We start from the raw sequence: 15,318 nt of genomic DNA, 5'->3' as shown, positions 1-15,318 counted from the left end.
GAGTCTAGACGCCATCAACCTTCACGAGCTTCACACGAGGGAGTCTTTCTTCGTCCTGTCGCCGTGATCCAATCAAACATTGTCCCAGCAAGGACAGCTAGATAGATTGTGGAAGAGTCTCTCCGACTGAAGCATGACTCCTGAGAACCTCCTGTGTACAGCTCGTCAGGGCCAGCGCCCCTCCAAGCATGGCTCTCTCGGAGCCAATAGCAAAGGTTCAAGTAAGACTGATATCCTGTCCGCCTTCTCCGGGCCAAGCATCTTTGAAGAATAGCGTGGTTTGACGCGCTCATAGAAAAACACTGCGGGGTATGCATTTCCTAAAAGAGAACATCCGATAGAGTAACCCGGAAAAAGAGACATCGGAAGATAAAGGATCATAGACTTTCTTCTCCCTAAGGCCTCGCATATATATGTCGATCACTCGGCAGTTAAAGAATCATAGACTTTCTGGAACCCTGCACCCAATGTGTCGATCCTTGGCCGGAAAGAAGCCGAGTGGCGCCGCCCAAATTTGTCCCCAAGCACCCTGACCCAAGGCAAGGCTGTCGTTTCTTGACCTGTGCCCGGATTGCATCCATCTGCCACGTTCTGGACTTCGGACCTCAGCGACGGAGGGAGTGTTGAAATGACAAGAGGTAACAAGCCCATACATAGCCCTAGCGAAACAACCTTCATCCCCCTTATCTTATCCCCCTTCTCTCCGCGCCTCGTCCACCCCCCCAACCCAAGGTACGACAGGTTTCACATTCCACCAATTTCACTCCCGGGAGCTATGGCTTATCGGGACATTTATCGTGTGATTCGGGAGTCGGCTTATGTATACTCAGCGCGCTCTCTCGCGGCAGCACGGCATACACCGGACTCGGCATATCCAGACCTGGCCATCGAGGAAGCACCACAACATCTGTCTCTCAACGCCAGCTCCTTCCCTCTGAGCGAGCCTGGCTAGATGCCTCAACACGTCGAAACACTAGGTGCGCTTTCTTCTGAGTTGGATTTTGGATTTATCGCCTTCCAGGTTATGGTTGAAAGTCGTGGGTGGGGGATTTGAGGACCAGCACAATCGTCGCGGAAACCGGTTCGCCAGGAGTCTAAATGTACTATCCTTACGGAGGAGTCAATGACCAGGGAATGCCTCTTTGGGTGACGGTGAAAAGGCCGATGTGGCGGAGAAAAGGCTCGCGATCAAGCATGCTGTTGCTGTTCGTCGTCCTCATCGGAGCCACGGTTGTCCTGGCCTCGTGTCGCAGCTCGATAGACTATCGGCACAGCAACAGCTACAAAGCCAGTCTTCAGAGGAGGTTTGGTGGCCCAAAGCAGCAGCTCAAGCATGTGCAACAATCGCCGATCGCTGTCGACAGTACCTCAGACGGCTCTATCTCACCGGATGTTGACACGAGCCTATCCCTCGAAGACGAAGGCGGAGCCTCGCGGCCTACAGAGGATGAGCAATCCGCCCAAGACGTCGAAGATCCAATCCCAGACTCGTCACCTGTGCAAATCAACCTGGCAACCGAAAGCAAAGCCTCACCGCCTACAAAGGATGAACAATCCGCCCAAGACATCCAAGATCCAATCCCAGACTCGTCACCTGTGCAAATTAACCTGGCAACCGAAAGCAAAGCCTCGCAGCCTACAAAGGATGAACAATCCGCCAAAGACATCGAAGATCCAATCCCGGACCCGCCACCTCTGCAAATCAACCTCGCAACCGACGAAGACCCTAGCCAAAATCCTGTACCAGATCTCATGGATGTTGGACTAGAAGTGCCTGCGCCATACACGTCTTCGAAAGATCCAATCCCGGACCCGCCATCTTTGCAAAACAACGGGCCAACCGATGGAGATCCTAGCCACAAAAACGTACCAAATCTCATGGATCCTGGGATAGAAGTGCCTGCGCCCGACACGTCGTCGAAAGAGCCACTCGTCGAAGACGAATCCAACGAGACGGAACAGCACTTGTCTCTAGAGAAGAGGGCAGAATCTCTTCCGGAGTTCGTCTGGGTGCCATTCGAAGAAGCCGTCAAGAACGAGGTCCTCCAAGGCTGGGAAGACGAATGGGTGAGTTCGGGGACGTACGACGTCGAGAAATGGGGGAAGTTGGAAGAGCCCAAGATCGATTTTGTCTATCTATGTATGAGCTGCGTCACATATGGGCTGTCCTTTTGGAGCGGCCATTGCTGTTTGGGGGGCTAACTTGACATGCAGGGGTGAACGGATCAGAAAGCGACTTTCAACAGACCATCAGACCGTGGGAAGAGCGGTCGATCCTGAACGACGCCGAAGGGGAATGGATCAACTCGCACGGGGTGAACCGATATCGGGACTGGGACGAACTGCGCTATTCGTTCCGCAGCATCGAGAAGAACGCGGGCCATTTCATGAACACGATCAAAGTCCTCGTAAACTCCATTTACAAGAACGGTACCCCAGTCCGGAAACAGGCCCCCACCTGGCTTGCGTTCGACGACCCGCTGGTATCCAAGCTTGTCCAGGTCATCTCTCAAGAGGAGATGTTCGAGAACGACAAGAAAGTGTGCTTGCCTGCGTTCAACTCGCTGACGATCGAGAACCAGATCTTCAATACCAAGTCGGAAGTTGACCAGGTACGTATGTTGAGAAGTTTAAAGCCCCCCGCCCGAGCCCAGAGGGATTGGGGCCATCGTCCCATATGCGTGCACCGACACTGACACTGTCTACACTCCCAGTTCTTTGCCATGTCCGATGACATGTTGCTGACGCGAGAGCACGCGCCTGCGGACATCTACTCGCCCCTGTTCGGCGCGGTTATGAGCTTCAAGACCAACGGCTACAGCACCACGTCGGCACCGACCGAAGCCGACGCACACCGTTTTGGTGAAAAGGTTTGTGTTTTTCAGGACCTTAAATTCCTTTGCTCACGGGGTGGTTTTGTTGACATTTTCTTTTTTGGCAGCCGTATCTGATCTACACCTCGTGGCTCTTGAACCGTCGGTTCGGGGTCAGAAAACGCAAGGGCCAGAGCCACTTTGGACATTCTCTCTCCAGAAGCATCATGCGGGAGGCCATCGAGGCCTTTCCCCGGTCCGAGATCCAGAGTGCCTGCAAGCGGTTCCGTGGCGAGCCGGGCTTCCAGCTGTACTCGTGGTACGTGACGAACCACTACATAATTGAGCGGCACCGCGAACTGCTCCTGTGGAGCTATATTATGCTGCGCAGCGACGTGGACCGCGACGGGATCTTGTCGTGGGAAGAACGGCAAACGATCGCGGCCGAGCTGAAAAGGGGCCACAAGAATGCCGAAAAGGCGGCTTTCCGGCGCAAGATCTTCTACCACGTGCCGTCGATGCTCGAGGAGGCCGGGCTCCGCGCGCCGCAGGTCAACACCAACTCGCTATGGACGTCGCTCGACGGGCCCCACGCCATCCGCAACGTCGACTGCGCCGAGTTCGCCCTCGACAACTGCCTAGCCCTAGGGTTCCTGACCGACAACTCGAACACATCCCATACAAACCCGACCTTCAGCGCCGCTGTCATTTTCGACCGGCTGGCGCGCCAGAACCCTCATTGCGGCGACTGCCTGCTCAAGGGCCTCCTGCAGCAGACACCCTCGGGTCTGAGCCCCTTGCTGCCGCACGCGGACACGCAGGCCGCTGACCGCGAGCTCGTCGTCAAGGGCGCCATGCGCTACAAGTTCATCGAGGTCGACCCGGGCGACACGCTGTTCGTCATGGTCACCGACGCCGACCAAATCGACAGCACCCTCTACCGCCACTACGTCAAGGAACACAAGCAGCTCCCCGGACAAATGTGCCTCAACGACGACGTCGCCACCACCGACGAGCAGGAGTTGCAGGATATTCAGCACGCGATGAGGGAGACCCTCGCTGGATTGTTTCCCGACAAGGGCTTTGCTGAGCGGAGAAAATAAAGGGAGCGTGTCGTGGACTTTGTGGGGGACCGTTTGGTGTCTAAGCCGGTGTTTTACATGTATGCTGGTTTTTGTCCAGCCCTTTATATAATCGACGATATATTTCCACCGCCACCCCTGAACAGGATGAGGCTCAGGAGGAAGCGTGAGCGACAGAGTGGATCAGTAATACAAGCTATCTCAGATCTTAAAAGCGGCACGGCCTGGGTGCTCGATGGGGTAATTGTCACGTGAAAGACTAGTACCAAGATTCCCGCATCATCATAATTCCTGTTCTGATCTTTGAAGTTCGTCAATGCGCAGTCTTGACGCAGCCCAGGGCGGATTGTCCTCCAGACCTGCGCGACGGCGCCTGAATATCGGGCCAGATGGACCTGTATATTTCCCATTCTCCTAATGTCTACGTTCTGTGTTTGGACTGACGTTATCTCAGCGGCCATGGAGGCCTGCGCCGACAGGCCTTCTCCAAACTCGCGGCCCTCTCCTCCATCCGGTCCTCGACGCGCGAGGCAGAATTCAAGCGTCTCACCTCGTCGGCACCATCCACCAAGTCTCAAGGGAACGGCGGTGTTCTTGATGGAGTCCTTCGAGCTATCGCACCCACTTCGAGGGTGCCCATGTCGCCCCGCGAACTCGATGTCTTGCTCGCGTTGTGCACGAGTGCACATGATTTGCACGAGCTGTCTCATGCCGACCGTTTAGTCAAACAGTTGACTGCTTACCTGCCCGAGTCACACCTACAGGTGTTCTCATCTTCGCCCTTCATTCAAGAAATCAGGCCCGCCCCATGGACGGCCCTCACGTTTCAACTCACAAAGGCGCTTCTCGTCCTCGGGCTCAGGTTTCCCCCGTTGAAAGATGCAGTCGCATACAGCATCACGTCGTATACGCAGAACTGGTCCAAGTCTGCTTCGGCACTGGCCGCTGTGGGGGTTGGTGAGCAGAATGCAAACGAGGACGAAACTCAAGAGATTGCAGCGATAACGGTGTCGTTGATCGGATTCCTCGATGCGGCGGCCGCCCATGGGAGTTTCTGGTCCCCCTACGAGACAGTCGAACTTACTCGGTGCTTGAAAGAAGCTTTGTCAGAGCGATTCCTGATAGCCGTTGAGACTGCTTCGTCGGCTATCCGAAACTCCACCTCGCCCGATGCCGCCGAACGAGATTGGCGAAAATACCTCAAGAGATTCGCCGCGCAGGGGCTTCCTGTCGGAGCTATGTTGCTGCAAAAGGGCTTCATGAAACTGGTCCTTGCATGCTCAGCGAGAATGTCATGCGGGGAGCACGCAGTAGAATGCGGAGACATACTCGATCAATACATCGCCGGCACTCATCTAAATCGAGTCAAAGATGACGGTATTACTGATGACATGGTGGAGTATCTGGTGGACATTGTCAGTGAGCAGATGCGCGTACTGGAGGATGGCTCGGATTACCTACAGCTCAGCTCCGTCTGGCAACAGCGTCTTGCCTTTTCTGTCAAGGCATACGCCGTGGAAGCATACTTGCATTGCTTGGTTCTTGACGATGAAATTGCTGATGCTGAGGACCTGGCCGGATGGCTTGAGGATTCGATTGCCAACCAAGTCCAGATGGCAGATATTGACCTTGCGGACATAGTACTGAAAAGCATGGCCGTTGTGGCCAAACATATCCCTGAGGGTGCCAACAACTACGCCCGGATCCTGTTAAGATTTATTGTCCGAGGCACCTCGAGACCACCAGCAGTTGCCGTCGCTGCGCAAAGCCTGTCGCATATTTTGAGGATGCTGTCACATGATGCTGTCATCACAACGATATATTCACTGGGGAATGTTCTGAGTTCGCAGACAGGAGCCGAAAAGGTTCACCAGGCTCACGGGACGTTGGACATCAGTGGCCAAAATGGTTCCATGTCTTCTACGACGAGACTACGCACTGGAAGCGTCATATCACTCTCCTTGAGTGGCGACGAAGAAACATCACTGGTCTGTGGAAATGTTGCAGATGCAATCGTCGTCTTGGCCACCGAATGCAACGACAGCAAAATCATTGCTCTGGCACAGATGATGATGCTGCAAAAGGTTGGGAGAATCAGCGTCGTGGTTGACGCTCGTATTATTGAAGAAGCCGCAAAGCTTGCCATTATTGGCAAGGAAAACGAGTTCAAGGCCTTGCTCAGACTCTACACTCGACTGCATCACGAGGCTGTCGTCCAGGAAAATGCCACTATTTTACAATCTGTCCACAATGGACAAGAATATATTGCAATCAACTTGGACAACCGCTCGCCACTATTCAAGATCTATGCGATGCAGCTGCTGGAACGAGTCCTCAGCAAGGGGGATGTCGTTGAAGGAGAATTCAAACAGTCTGCGGAAGTCGAACAAGCCGCGAAGGAGATAGCACCTCTTCTCAAGCCTCTGTCTATTCTCGCTTCTCGAAAACCCGCTCTGACGATCGAGAGCACACTTGCCGAAGACGGCGATGTGCTAAGCATGGTTAGAGAGGTTTGGTACAATGTGGCCGTACACGGTATCACACTCCAGTCCCGCATCGGCCAGCAACATTACCATGATTTGCGAGTGTTGGCGATGAACTCGTTGCCCCTCGTGGATGATGACCGTGCCGAGCTTCTGGAATCAGACGTGGAGATCAACACAGTCCTACGGAGAGGAATGAACTCTCATCATATGAACGATCAAAAGAAAGCTCTGCTTTTCGCTATCCCAGACCGAGAATCTGACATCGGCAAGTTGAGTTACCAGAAGGTAGTGTTTTTAAATGCTGTATTTCTGGTCGAAAGTCTCCGGGCTGTGTCCGGGAGCTGTGCGGAGATTCTGGACTATTTCTCGGACCCGACTACGCAAACTAGCCATATGGGAACATGCCTTGGCTCCATTGCGAACGAGGTTGTGAAAAGGTACACCCAAAAAGCTGTAGCTGGGAAGGATGACGACTTCAGCGCACCCTACGTGTCTCGACAACTAGCTCGGATTTTGAGTGGCTGCTGCCACCGTAGCAGCAAGATGCAAGAGGTCGCAAGGGCGGCAGCCAACCACATCATCAGCTTTGTGCCTTCTGCCTTGTGTCAGAAGTCTGCGTTGTTCGCTTTGCTGGAGCTCCTCTCATTAATGTGGTCCAGTTGTCTCGATGCCGATACTGACGAGTACGAATGGCGGTCCACCCTCACCTCTACCAGAGGCAAGATAACGGTTGAGTTGTCTGACGACTACGCTTTCCGCAAGCGCACTCTGCAAGCCCTGCATAGTGACGCCAGAAAGTGGGTGACCATGGTGATGGGAGTGGCACCTTTGGATATCAAGGGCCTCCTTCAGACATATCTATCTGAATTCGATGATACTGGGGGATACGGCCATATTTCATTGGGCAGATCTTTCGCTCTGGAGATGGGCTCCATGATCCCTCCAACAGATCGTAGACTCAACGCCATTGACCGAAGAAACGATTCGACAGACATCAACATGGCGTCTGATTTTGTAGCCCAATATACCGCTCGACAAGAATATCGATTCACCGGTATCCCGGACCACCACCGCGACAATGTCTACATGGACGACACGACTGGACGAAGATCTTCACTGCAGAGGCCCTCTACTGATCCAATGCCTGTTTTGCAAGATGCACTCCTCGACCTTCACAAAAGAACAAGTCGGAAGGTTCACGTCAAAGCATTTGAAGTCAAGGATGTTCTCCGACGCGCAGCGGCTCTCCTCTGCCAAAGCAAGAAGTCGCAGACAGCTATCGTTCACTATCTGGTCAATATTCCTTTCGCCATTTTCACGAAAGAATCCATTAAACTTGGGATTTCTTTGTGGCTTGGGGTCATTCATGAGAATACCAGGATGGAAGCCCGGATCTTGACAGAAGTTGCGCAGGCCTGGGAAAGGACGATTGATCGAAAAGTCGGCATCTTCAGTCCCAAATTCGAGCAACCGGATCCCTTTTATGTCAAAGAAGAGTTCGCACCATCCGACAGAGCCGCCCTGCATAAGGAAGCGCAAGCGGCGCACAACACCATTGCCCCCCATTTCCGGCTGATGCAGTTTTTCGAGAGTCATTTTAATGCCATCAGACTTGGAAGCGCCAATACTCAACGCACGTTTATCCGACTGCTTGAGCGAACTCTTCTTGGCTTTATCCACATCAAGGGCCATCCTCTTTTGCGCGACATACAATTTCACACGGTCCTCTTTGCTCTCCGAGTCGTCAAAAACAGTACTTGTCTCAACAAGTTGTCCATGTGGAAATTAAAAGATCTTATTCTATCCGTCGGTCTGCAGTGGTTTGCTAAGCCGCCATTCTGGTCTTTTGGCGGTAATCGGTTACAATTATTAGCTGAAGTCCAAGTTATGCAAGATGTTCTAGCCTTGTTGCAAGGAACTCGAACACCCATCTTCCCAGCGTCGGCGACCAGAAAAGACCCTCAGCAGAAACAGGAGCTGTTGGAAGCTCTCCTCCTGAACGAAATCAACCGGTTAAACGTTTGGCTATCGCCTCTTGGTCATTCGGGACACCAGAGTCAGCCGGACTCTCATGTTGCCGGCCTTGTTCGAACCGCATGGGCAGAGGATCCAGCGCTCGCTGTACAGCTTCTCGCACGGTTCAACAATGACCAGCTTCGCCGCGACGTCCGATTCCTACTTATGAATCAGCCGGAGAAAGCCTTGCACGAAGCGAATGCAGTCGATTTGTTGCTTGGAGATACTTTGTCGTCAGACCTGTCCTTCCAGTTGAAGTATCTCCTGTACTGGCGGCCGGTCAACCCTGTTCAAGCCGTAACATACTTCATGCCTGCTTTTGGAAACCATCCATTCATCATCCAGTACGCGATGAGAGCTGTGGAGAGCCATTCTGTCGATGTTACGTTTTTCTATGTCCCACAAATTGTACAGGCCCTACGGTACGATACGCTAGGATACGTCGAGCGGTACATCATCGAGACTGGCAAGTTCTCACAATTATTTGCCCACCAGATTATTTGGAACATGAAGGCCAACGCATACAAGGATGAGGACTCACAAGTGCCAGATCCTGTCAAGCCCACACTGGATAAAGTCATGAACAGTCTGATTTCAGGGTTCTCTGGCGAAGACAAGGACTTTTACGAACGGGAGTTTGCATTCTTTAGTGAAGTGACGGATATCTCGGGCAAGCTCAAGCCCTTTATCAAAAGGCCTAAGCCGGAAAAGAAGGCCAAGATCGAAGAAGAACTTCGGAAAATCAAAGTTGACGTTGGGGTTTATCTTCCGAGCAACCCTGACGGCGTTGTGGTTGGTATTGACAGGAAATCCGGGAAGCCGTTGCAATCTCATGCTAAGGCACCATACATGGCAACTTTCCGGATTCGCAAAAAGAAGGACGCCTCCAACGAGGAGACAAGCGAGCTGATCGAATCAGCGCCGAAGACCCAGACCGCCAACTCCAGAATAAGTCACAGCCGCAGAAACACCAGTGACATTTCCAACGTTGAACTGAATGATGGGAATTGGGCGACTTACGAGGTCTGGCAGAGCGCCATCTTCAAAGTTGGCGATGATTGTCGCCAAGACGTCCTCGCGTTGCAGATGATTGCGGCTTTCCGGGGCATCTTCAACTCTATAGGTCTGGACGTCTACGTCTTTCCGTACCGTGTCACCGCCACGGCGCCCGGCTGTGGCGTCATCGACGTTCTTCCGAATTCTATCAGCCGCGACATGTTGGGCCGAGAAGCGGTGAATGGTCTGCATGATTACTTCATCACCAAATACGGCGGCGAACATTCGGTGCGGTACCAGGAAGCTCGCAGTGAATTCGTGAAGAGCATGGCTGCATATTCTGTCATCACGTACCTCTTGCAATTCAAGGATCGCCACAATGGAAACATCATGATCGACGACAAGGGCCACATCCTCCACATTGACTTTGGATTCTGCTTCGACATTGCCCCCGGCGGAGTCAAATTCGAACGGGCACCCTTTAAATTGACGCCGGAAATGATCGCCGTCATGGGCGGAGATGACCCTCATACTAGTCAACCATACCGCTGGTTCGAAGAGCTCACCATCAAAGCCTTCCTCGCGAGCAGGCCCTACTGCGACAAGCTCAGCCACTTGGTAAGTCTGATGCTGGACAGCGGGTTACCGTGTTTCAAGCCCGAGACGATGCGGAACTTTAAGCAGAGATTCGTGCTGGACAAGAGCGAGAGGGAGGCTGCGGAGTTTATGCTGGGTTGTATCAAGAAGAGCGCGGCGAACGTGACGACCAAGGTGTACGATGAGTTTCAATTAATCACCAACGGGATCCCGTACTAGGTTAGAGTATAGTGCGAGAGCGCGTTTGTTGGTGAGCTGGGAAATTTGAGCGAAATTATCATTTCCGGGAGCAGTCCACATAGAGCGTCAAATGTGTACAGTACAGAGCAAACTTCTAGCGACACAGCTAGTAATGTAATCAGGAACTTTTCCCCCGGCCCAGTTCCTACCATTCCTCGCCGCAAGCAGTTCAACTTAAGGGGGAAATGGCTGAAATGCCCCGTCCACCCCAATCCAATCTATCCCATCAGATCATTCCTTGCCATGGCTGACCACCAAAAGCCTTCTGCGGCGTGTTGTGGCATGCCGCTTTTTCCTTCCTCTCTGATCTGGACAAAAGGGGGAAAGGAGAGGGAGAAAAGTTTGGTCCAGGAAGGAGAGAGAGAGGAAGAAGAGTCCCTCGAAAAGCTACCGGGGAGGGAGGGGGCGTCCAAGAACTTTTTTTATTATTTCGACACCAGGCCTATCTTGGCCAGCAGATCCAGTAGTAGGCCCCAGAGATAGGGGATCAGCTTTAATTGTTCGATGAGCAGGGGGGCGACGATGACGAAAATCAGCAGCCCTTTTTTCTGGTCAGCCAAGGCGCGCCCACGCTTTGCCACGGGAATAGATAGGACAGTGGATACGAAGCGTGATAAGACAGACGCTACTCAATGGATGGATGGTTGGGTGTATTCACATGTGCTTGGACGAAAGAAAGAATCCCTGAAGTTGACGAGGACACTCGTCGTCTGACCGAGGGAGAGAGATGGGATGATGGAAGGATATGGTGGGAAGGCAGAATTGCCAAAATGAGGGAGGAGAGCAGGCGGGAAAGGATAGATGGGGAAGAGGGAGAAGAAAAAAAGTGAGCACGAACCAACAGCGGCGATGCTCACGGGCGACCTCTTTGCTTCTTTCTTCTTGTACGCCGACTCGGGCTTGCCCATGCGCTTTTCGACGCCCTTGGCGTGTTTCTCGTTGGCGCGGCGCTGCGCGGGTGTTTGAGCCTGGTCGGTAGAGTATGTTTGTGAGCGGCGCTGGGCTCCATGGAGTTTTGAATCGTGAGAGGGGGGAGGAGACTGACCATTTCTTGGATGAAGGTGGTGGGGTTTTCTAACTAAAAAGATAGAAGGGGCTGGGATAATGAGGTTTGTTGAATAAGTCGTCGAGATTTGGGGTCGACAGAGAGGCCGAATATACTGGCAATGACGGGCTGGCTGGCAGGAGATTGAAGGTGGCCAATTGGTAAAGACGGCCAGAAGGTTGAAGAGGTGGCTTCCGGTACTTGATGTTATGGGGTCGCACAGGGCAAGTCCGGAGGAAGATGCAGTCTTCAAGACGTTGCCTCCCGTGTTTGATCTTTTCGGTGATGTGCTTTTGTAAAGAGAGGCGAGACCTGGATTATAAGGGCAAAGAGGAAGATGTTGCCAGATATGATGGATGATGGATGGATCTGATGGCAGCCTCGATGCTCAGCCCCTTTTGCGAAGTTCGCCAGCGTGTCACGTTGCCGAGCCCCTGTCACGTGGCGATAAGGGTGCTTATCGGCTGCACACCCAGTTCGCAACTTGAAGTCCCCAAGTCCCCAAGTCCCCCGGACTGCCACTGGGGGCCAAAGAAGCGCCAGTTCGAACTGACTTTGCGCATCAGGAGCGGCGGCCTCATCCACGCTCTCATTGTTCTTGATCTACGGGTTTGGCATCTATGAGTGCTCTTTCCGGCAGTCTGACTCTCTTCTGGCCTTAGCGCTGGTGAATGAGGGATCTGAGAAGAGAGCAGTATGTGCATTGCGAGTCAACGTTTGACCATACTCGAACGCAGTGTCGTGATCATTGGCGGTTCAGTTGCTACCAAGAGCACCTACTGTGGAGGCATTTCACTGTCGGAAAAGTGGTAGGTGCGCCCCAGACAAGCTATATTCTTTACGTCGAACACCCTCGGCAACGATATCAGCTGTCTTGCTCCGTACACATAAACGAGACCGAAGTCGAATTGGAAATCTATTCCATCCCTTCTCAGTCCACGAGGAAAGATATGCAGGTTGCTGGATTGGCTTGCTGCTCCAGCCTCGCCTCCATGGTTGGCTCGAGACCCTACTTGTATTTGCCTATGGCCCTCTCTTTGGTCCGCTGGCGGTCCGTTCCGCAGAGGACATGCCGTGTTCCCGGTCTGCGGGCTGTTCGGAGACTCAGCAGCTTCTAGCTAAAACGCCTCGTCCTCTATCGCCAATCCCATTCAACTCTACATCTTCCAGATAACGATTCATGCAGCATCCTGGACTCGAGGTGTTCTCGCTTTGGCTCGACGATGATGCCAACTCATCCGTGCAGAACAGCTCTGGCCTCCAAACATGGGGGATCAAGAGCTCAGCAGAAAAAAAAATGACCTGCCTCAGCTGCTGATAGGTCCATGCAGAATCTCGCATGGTTGGCACGGACCATGTGTTCTCGACTACGCCTCACAATTCAGGCAGACGTGTCCAATCACAAAATTCTGAGACGCAGCAATGTGAAGAAACCCTGCACATCATCGTATCACTACGGGAACCTTCAATGGCATTGGTCGATGTCTGGTCGTTGTTCCTTCACTCACTCGCTGACACGTAGAAGATTTCCTTATGCAGTTTATCGAACAACTGCCACTTCCATGTGATTATGAGCGAGAGAGTCAGGATGCATCTCAGGAGACTGGTCCAAAATATAGCTCCGTCCCTCTGCATCAGCCGCTCTTTCCTTCAAAGCATTTTATCCACTGACAATGCCCCGCGCTGTGCTCTATGTCCCGCAAAGTTCCTAACTTGAGGTTTTCCCGGCACCTGGACCGCGAGATCTCGAGTACTGAGTCGTACGTGGACAAGATTGTCCGTTCAATCACGAGAAAAAAAGAAAAGCTCCCGGTGAGTTGGTTGATCGTTCGTGTGCTCGTGCAACATACTCAAGGCCACTGTGAAACACAAGGTCCGCCCAGCTTCCATGTCCGAGTCAGGCATGCATGCAATCACAAACGGGAAGTTGGACAAGGTGTCTGACGGACTGCCGAACGGAGTCGAGAGCAATGACTCGGGGCCCGTGCAATTCGAGAGCGTGGATTTTGGTCTGTTTAACGAGAAGATCCATCTCCAGGTGCACAATCTGAATGGAGGTATGTCTGCTGTCAAGAGTGCGGTTGAAAAGATCACCGAAACATTCAACCAATATGGAGAAATGGTCAAGACCGTCGATGAACGGTACAGCGCAGGCCAAGACCTTGAAGCACAGGTACAGGAGCTAGAGGATCGAAATGACTGGCTCGAAAGAAAAATGGGGAAAATGAAGCAGTCTCACCAAGTGCAGCTAAGGAATGAACGAATACAACTTGAGAAAGAGATCTCTGGGCTGAAATCACAGGCAGCATCGGGCCAGCAAGAGAAGCAAAAGTACGAGGAACTGATCAAAGCCCTGAGGAAGGAGCATGAAAGAGCCATACAGGAAGTACAGAAAGGTCTTGATCTGAAGAAAACTCAGCTGGAGAAGGATAACGAGGAACACATTGCCAAGCTAGAGGCCAAAAACAAGGAACTCGAGAAGACGCAGACAACGACCGAACGAAAGCTCGAGGAGATGACTAAGATGCGCGACCGGGAACGGGAAACTCGCGAAACGATGCAGAGCAAAGCCGACGCAGAAATACAGAATCTCAAATATGAGCTCGCCAGCGTCAAGGCGAAGTACGAAGTGCAGAGATTACCCGTGGAACACTAGTAAGATATCGTGCCCTTCTCTTCCTCCTGTTCTTGTTGCCCCGGCTCAAGCTGATATCACCCACAGTGCGGAACGATACAAAGAGCTGGTTGACTCGGTGGCTTCAATTGCCGACGAATACTTCTCGGAGCTACCAGAAGAAGCAATAGATGTAAGCTCTACCAGCCCAGCACTGATCTCCCTAATGAACCGACCTGCTGCACTTTACTGGTTGTCGTTCTCATCCGTTGTTTGTCCAGGATCCGGCTGGTACATATAAACAACTGAAGAATAAACGGAGCGCTTTCGACACGGTGCCAATTACCCAGTCGGAATGTGCGCGGGTTCTTCGACTTGCCCATGTGCAGAACATCATTTTCAACGTCATTGGTGAGACTGTGTGGCCGCTGTTCTTCTCTCGGTATCTCTTGAAAAACAGAAAGGACAGATCCCTCATCAACGATATATACTCACAACTGGCTACCGACGGCGAAGAGATCCAGAATGACTGGAAAATTTCCACACTGAAGGTTTTGGATCGGCTTGACAATGGAGTGGACGTTGGAGAAAAGATCCGAGATGCGATTGACGTACGTGTCGTCCAGGTTCTTGAACCGTTGTTGGGCGAAAAGAACAAGGCCGATTTTGGGACCGAGTTGAAGAAGGTGTTCACTGTGGCAATGGAGCTCAGTCAAGAATGGCGGCGCGATCGTTCGCCAGTCTATTTCGACATGAGTCCGTCTGCGGACAGCGGCAAGGGATGGAAGGAATTCAGCGTGGGGTTTGACGTCGAGGACGCGCCCAACCCGTCTCTGATAGCCTGCAGAGAAGGCGCTTTCGACCCGCTTTGCGTAAGTCCTAGACTGTACCGCAAGCGCGAAACCGAGACTGCGACTGGTGGTTCGGATCCAGTGGAGGACGAGCTGGTGCACCCGGGCGTGGCACTGTTTCCCAGCACCGGAATCTTCCAAAAGGGCTGGATTGAATGGCAGGGGCTCAGGGATGCAGAAAGAGAGATGCGCAAGGCCTACACCGGCAAGGCCAGGAGAGCAAGCATTGCTTCAACTAACACGGGCATGGGTGTTTCGCCGCCGGGTTCCCAGCTGGTAAGGCCGTCGAAGACATGGCAATCTCCGACCAAGACTGAGTATGATTGAGGGGGAGACGTTGGCCGTCTGTACGGGTCAGCAGAAGTGGCCGTGCTGCCGACTTTCGCTTTATCGGGTCCATCACAGCATGGACGGATTTGTAAAAGTTGTCTGTTGTATCTCCAACACGATGCATTCCTCCGACAGACTTTGAATCTAGATCTCGTGAGACAGGATGCCTTTGCAAGATATGCTGCGGACACACGACTGCGTATTTGTACTGCCCTTGTTGTTGTTGACCAGTCTCTTTTGGCACGAAT

At 52.7% G+C, this 15,318-nt stretch overlaps 3 protein-coding genes across 3 annotated transcripts; all 3 read left to right on the top strand.

The window, feature by feature from the left end:
• Positions 1–1,194: 1,194 nt before the first annotated feature.
• Z520_06540 (uncharacterized protein) lies at positions 1,195–3,916 on the top strand (the record flags this gene model as incomplete). Its single annotated transcript, XM_016777040.1, has 4 exons — positions 1,195–2,140; positions 2,215–2,612; positions 2,715–2,870; positions 2,942–3,916. The coding sequence occupies 4 exons, from the start codon at positions 1,195–1,197 to the stop codon at positions 3,914–3,916; spliced, it is 2,475 nt and encodes an 824-aa protein (XP_016631885.1).
• A 368-nt stretch (positions 3,917–4,284) lies between these two features.
• On the top strand, positions 4,285–10,209 carry Z520_06539 (uncharacterized protein; the record flags this gene model as incomplete). The annotated part of the gene is made up of 2 exons (XM_016777039.1): positions 4,285–4,292; positions 4,350–10,209. 2 exons carry the CDS (start codon positions 4,285–4,287, stop codon positions 10,207–10,209), a joined length of 5,868 nt encoding a protein of 1,955 aa, XP_016631884.1.
• Positions 10,210–13,163: 2,954 nt separating this feature from the next.
• Z520_06538 (uncharacterized protein) lies at positions 13,164–15,067 on the top strand (the record flags this gene model as incomplete). Its single annotated transcript, XM_016777038.1, has 3 exons — positions 13,164–13,930; positions 13,998–14,082; positions 14,171–15,067. 3 exons carry the CDS (start codon positions 13,164–13,166, stop codon positions 15,065–15,067), a joined length of 1,749 nt encoding a protein of 582 aa, XP_016631883.1.
• Positions 15,068–15,318: the final 251 nt, after the last annotated feature.

This window comes from Fonsecaea multimorphosa (assembly GCF_000836435.1).
Source record: "Fonsecaea multimorphosa CBS 102226 unplaced genomic scaffold supercont1.12, whole genome shotgun sequence".
Classification (NCBI taxonomy): Eukaryota; Fungi; Ascomycota; class Eurotiomycetes; order Chaetothyriales; family Herpotrichiellaceae; genus Fonsecaea; species Fonsecaea multimorphosa.
The sequence above is the reverse complement of the archived record's forward strand: the minus strand, read 5'-3'. Positions and strand labels throughout refer to the sequence as shown.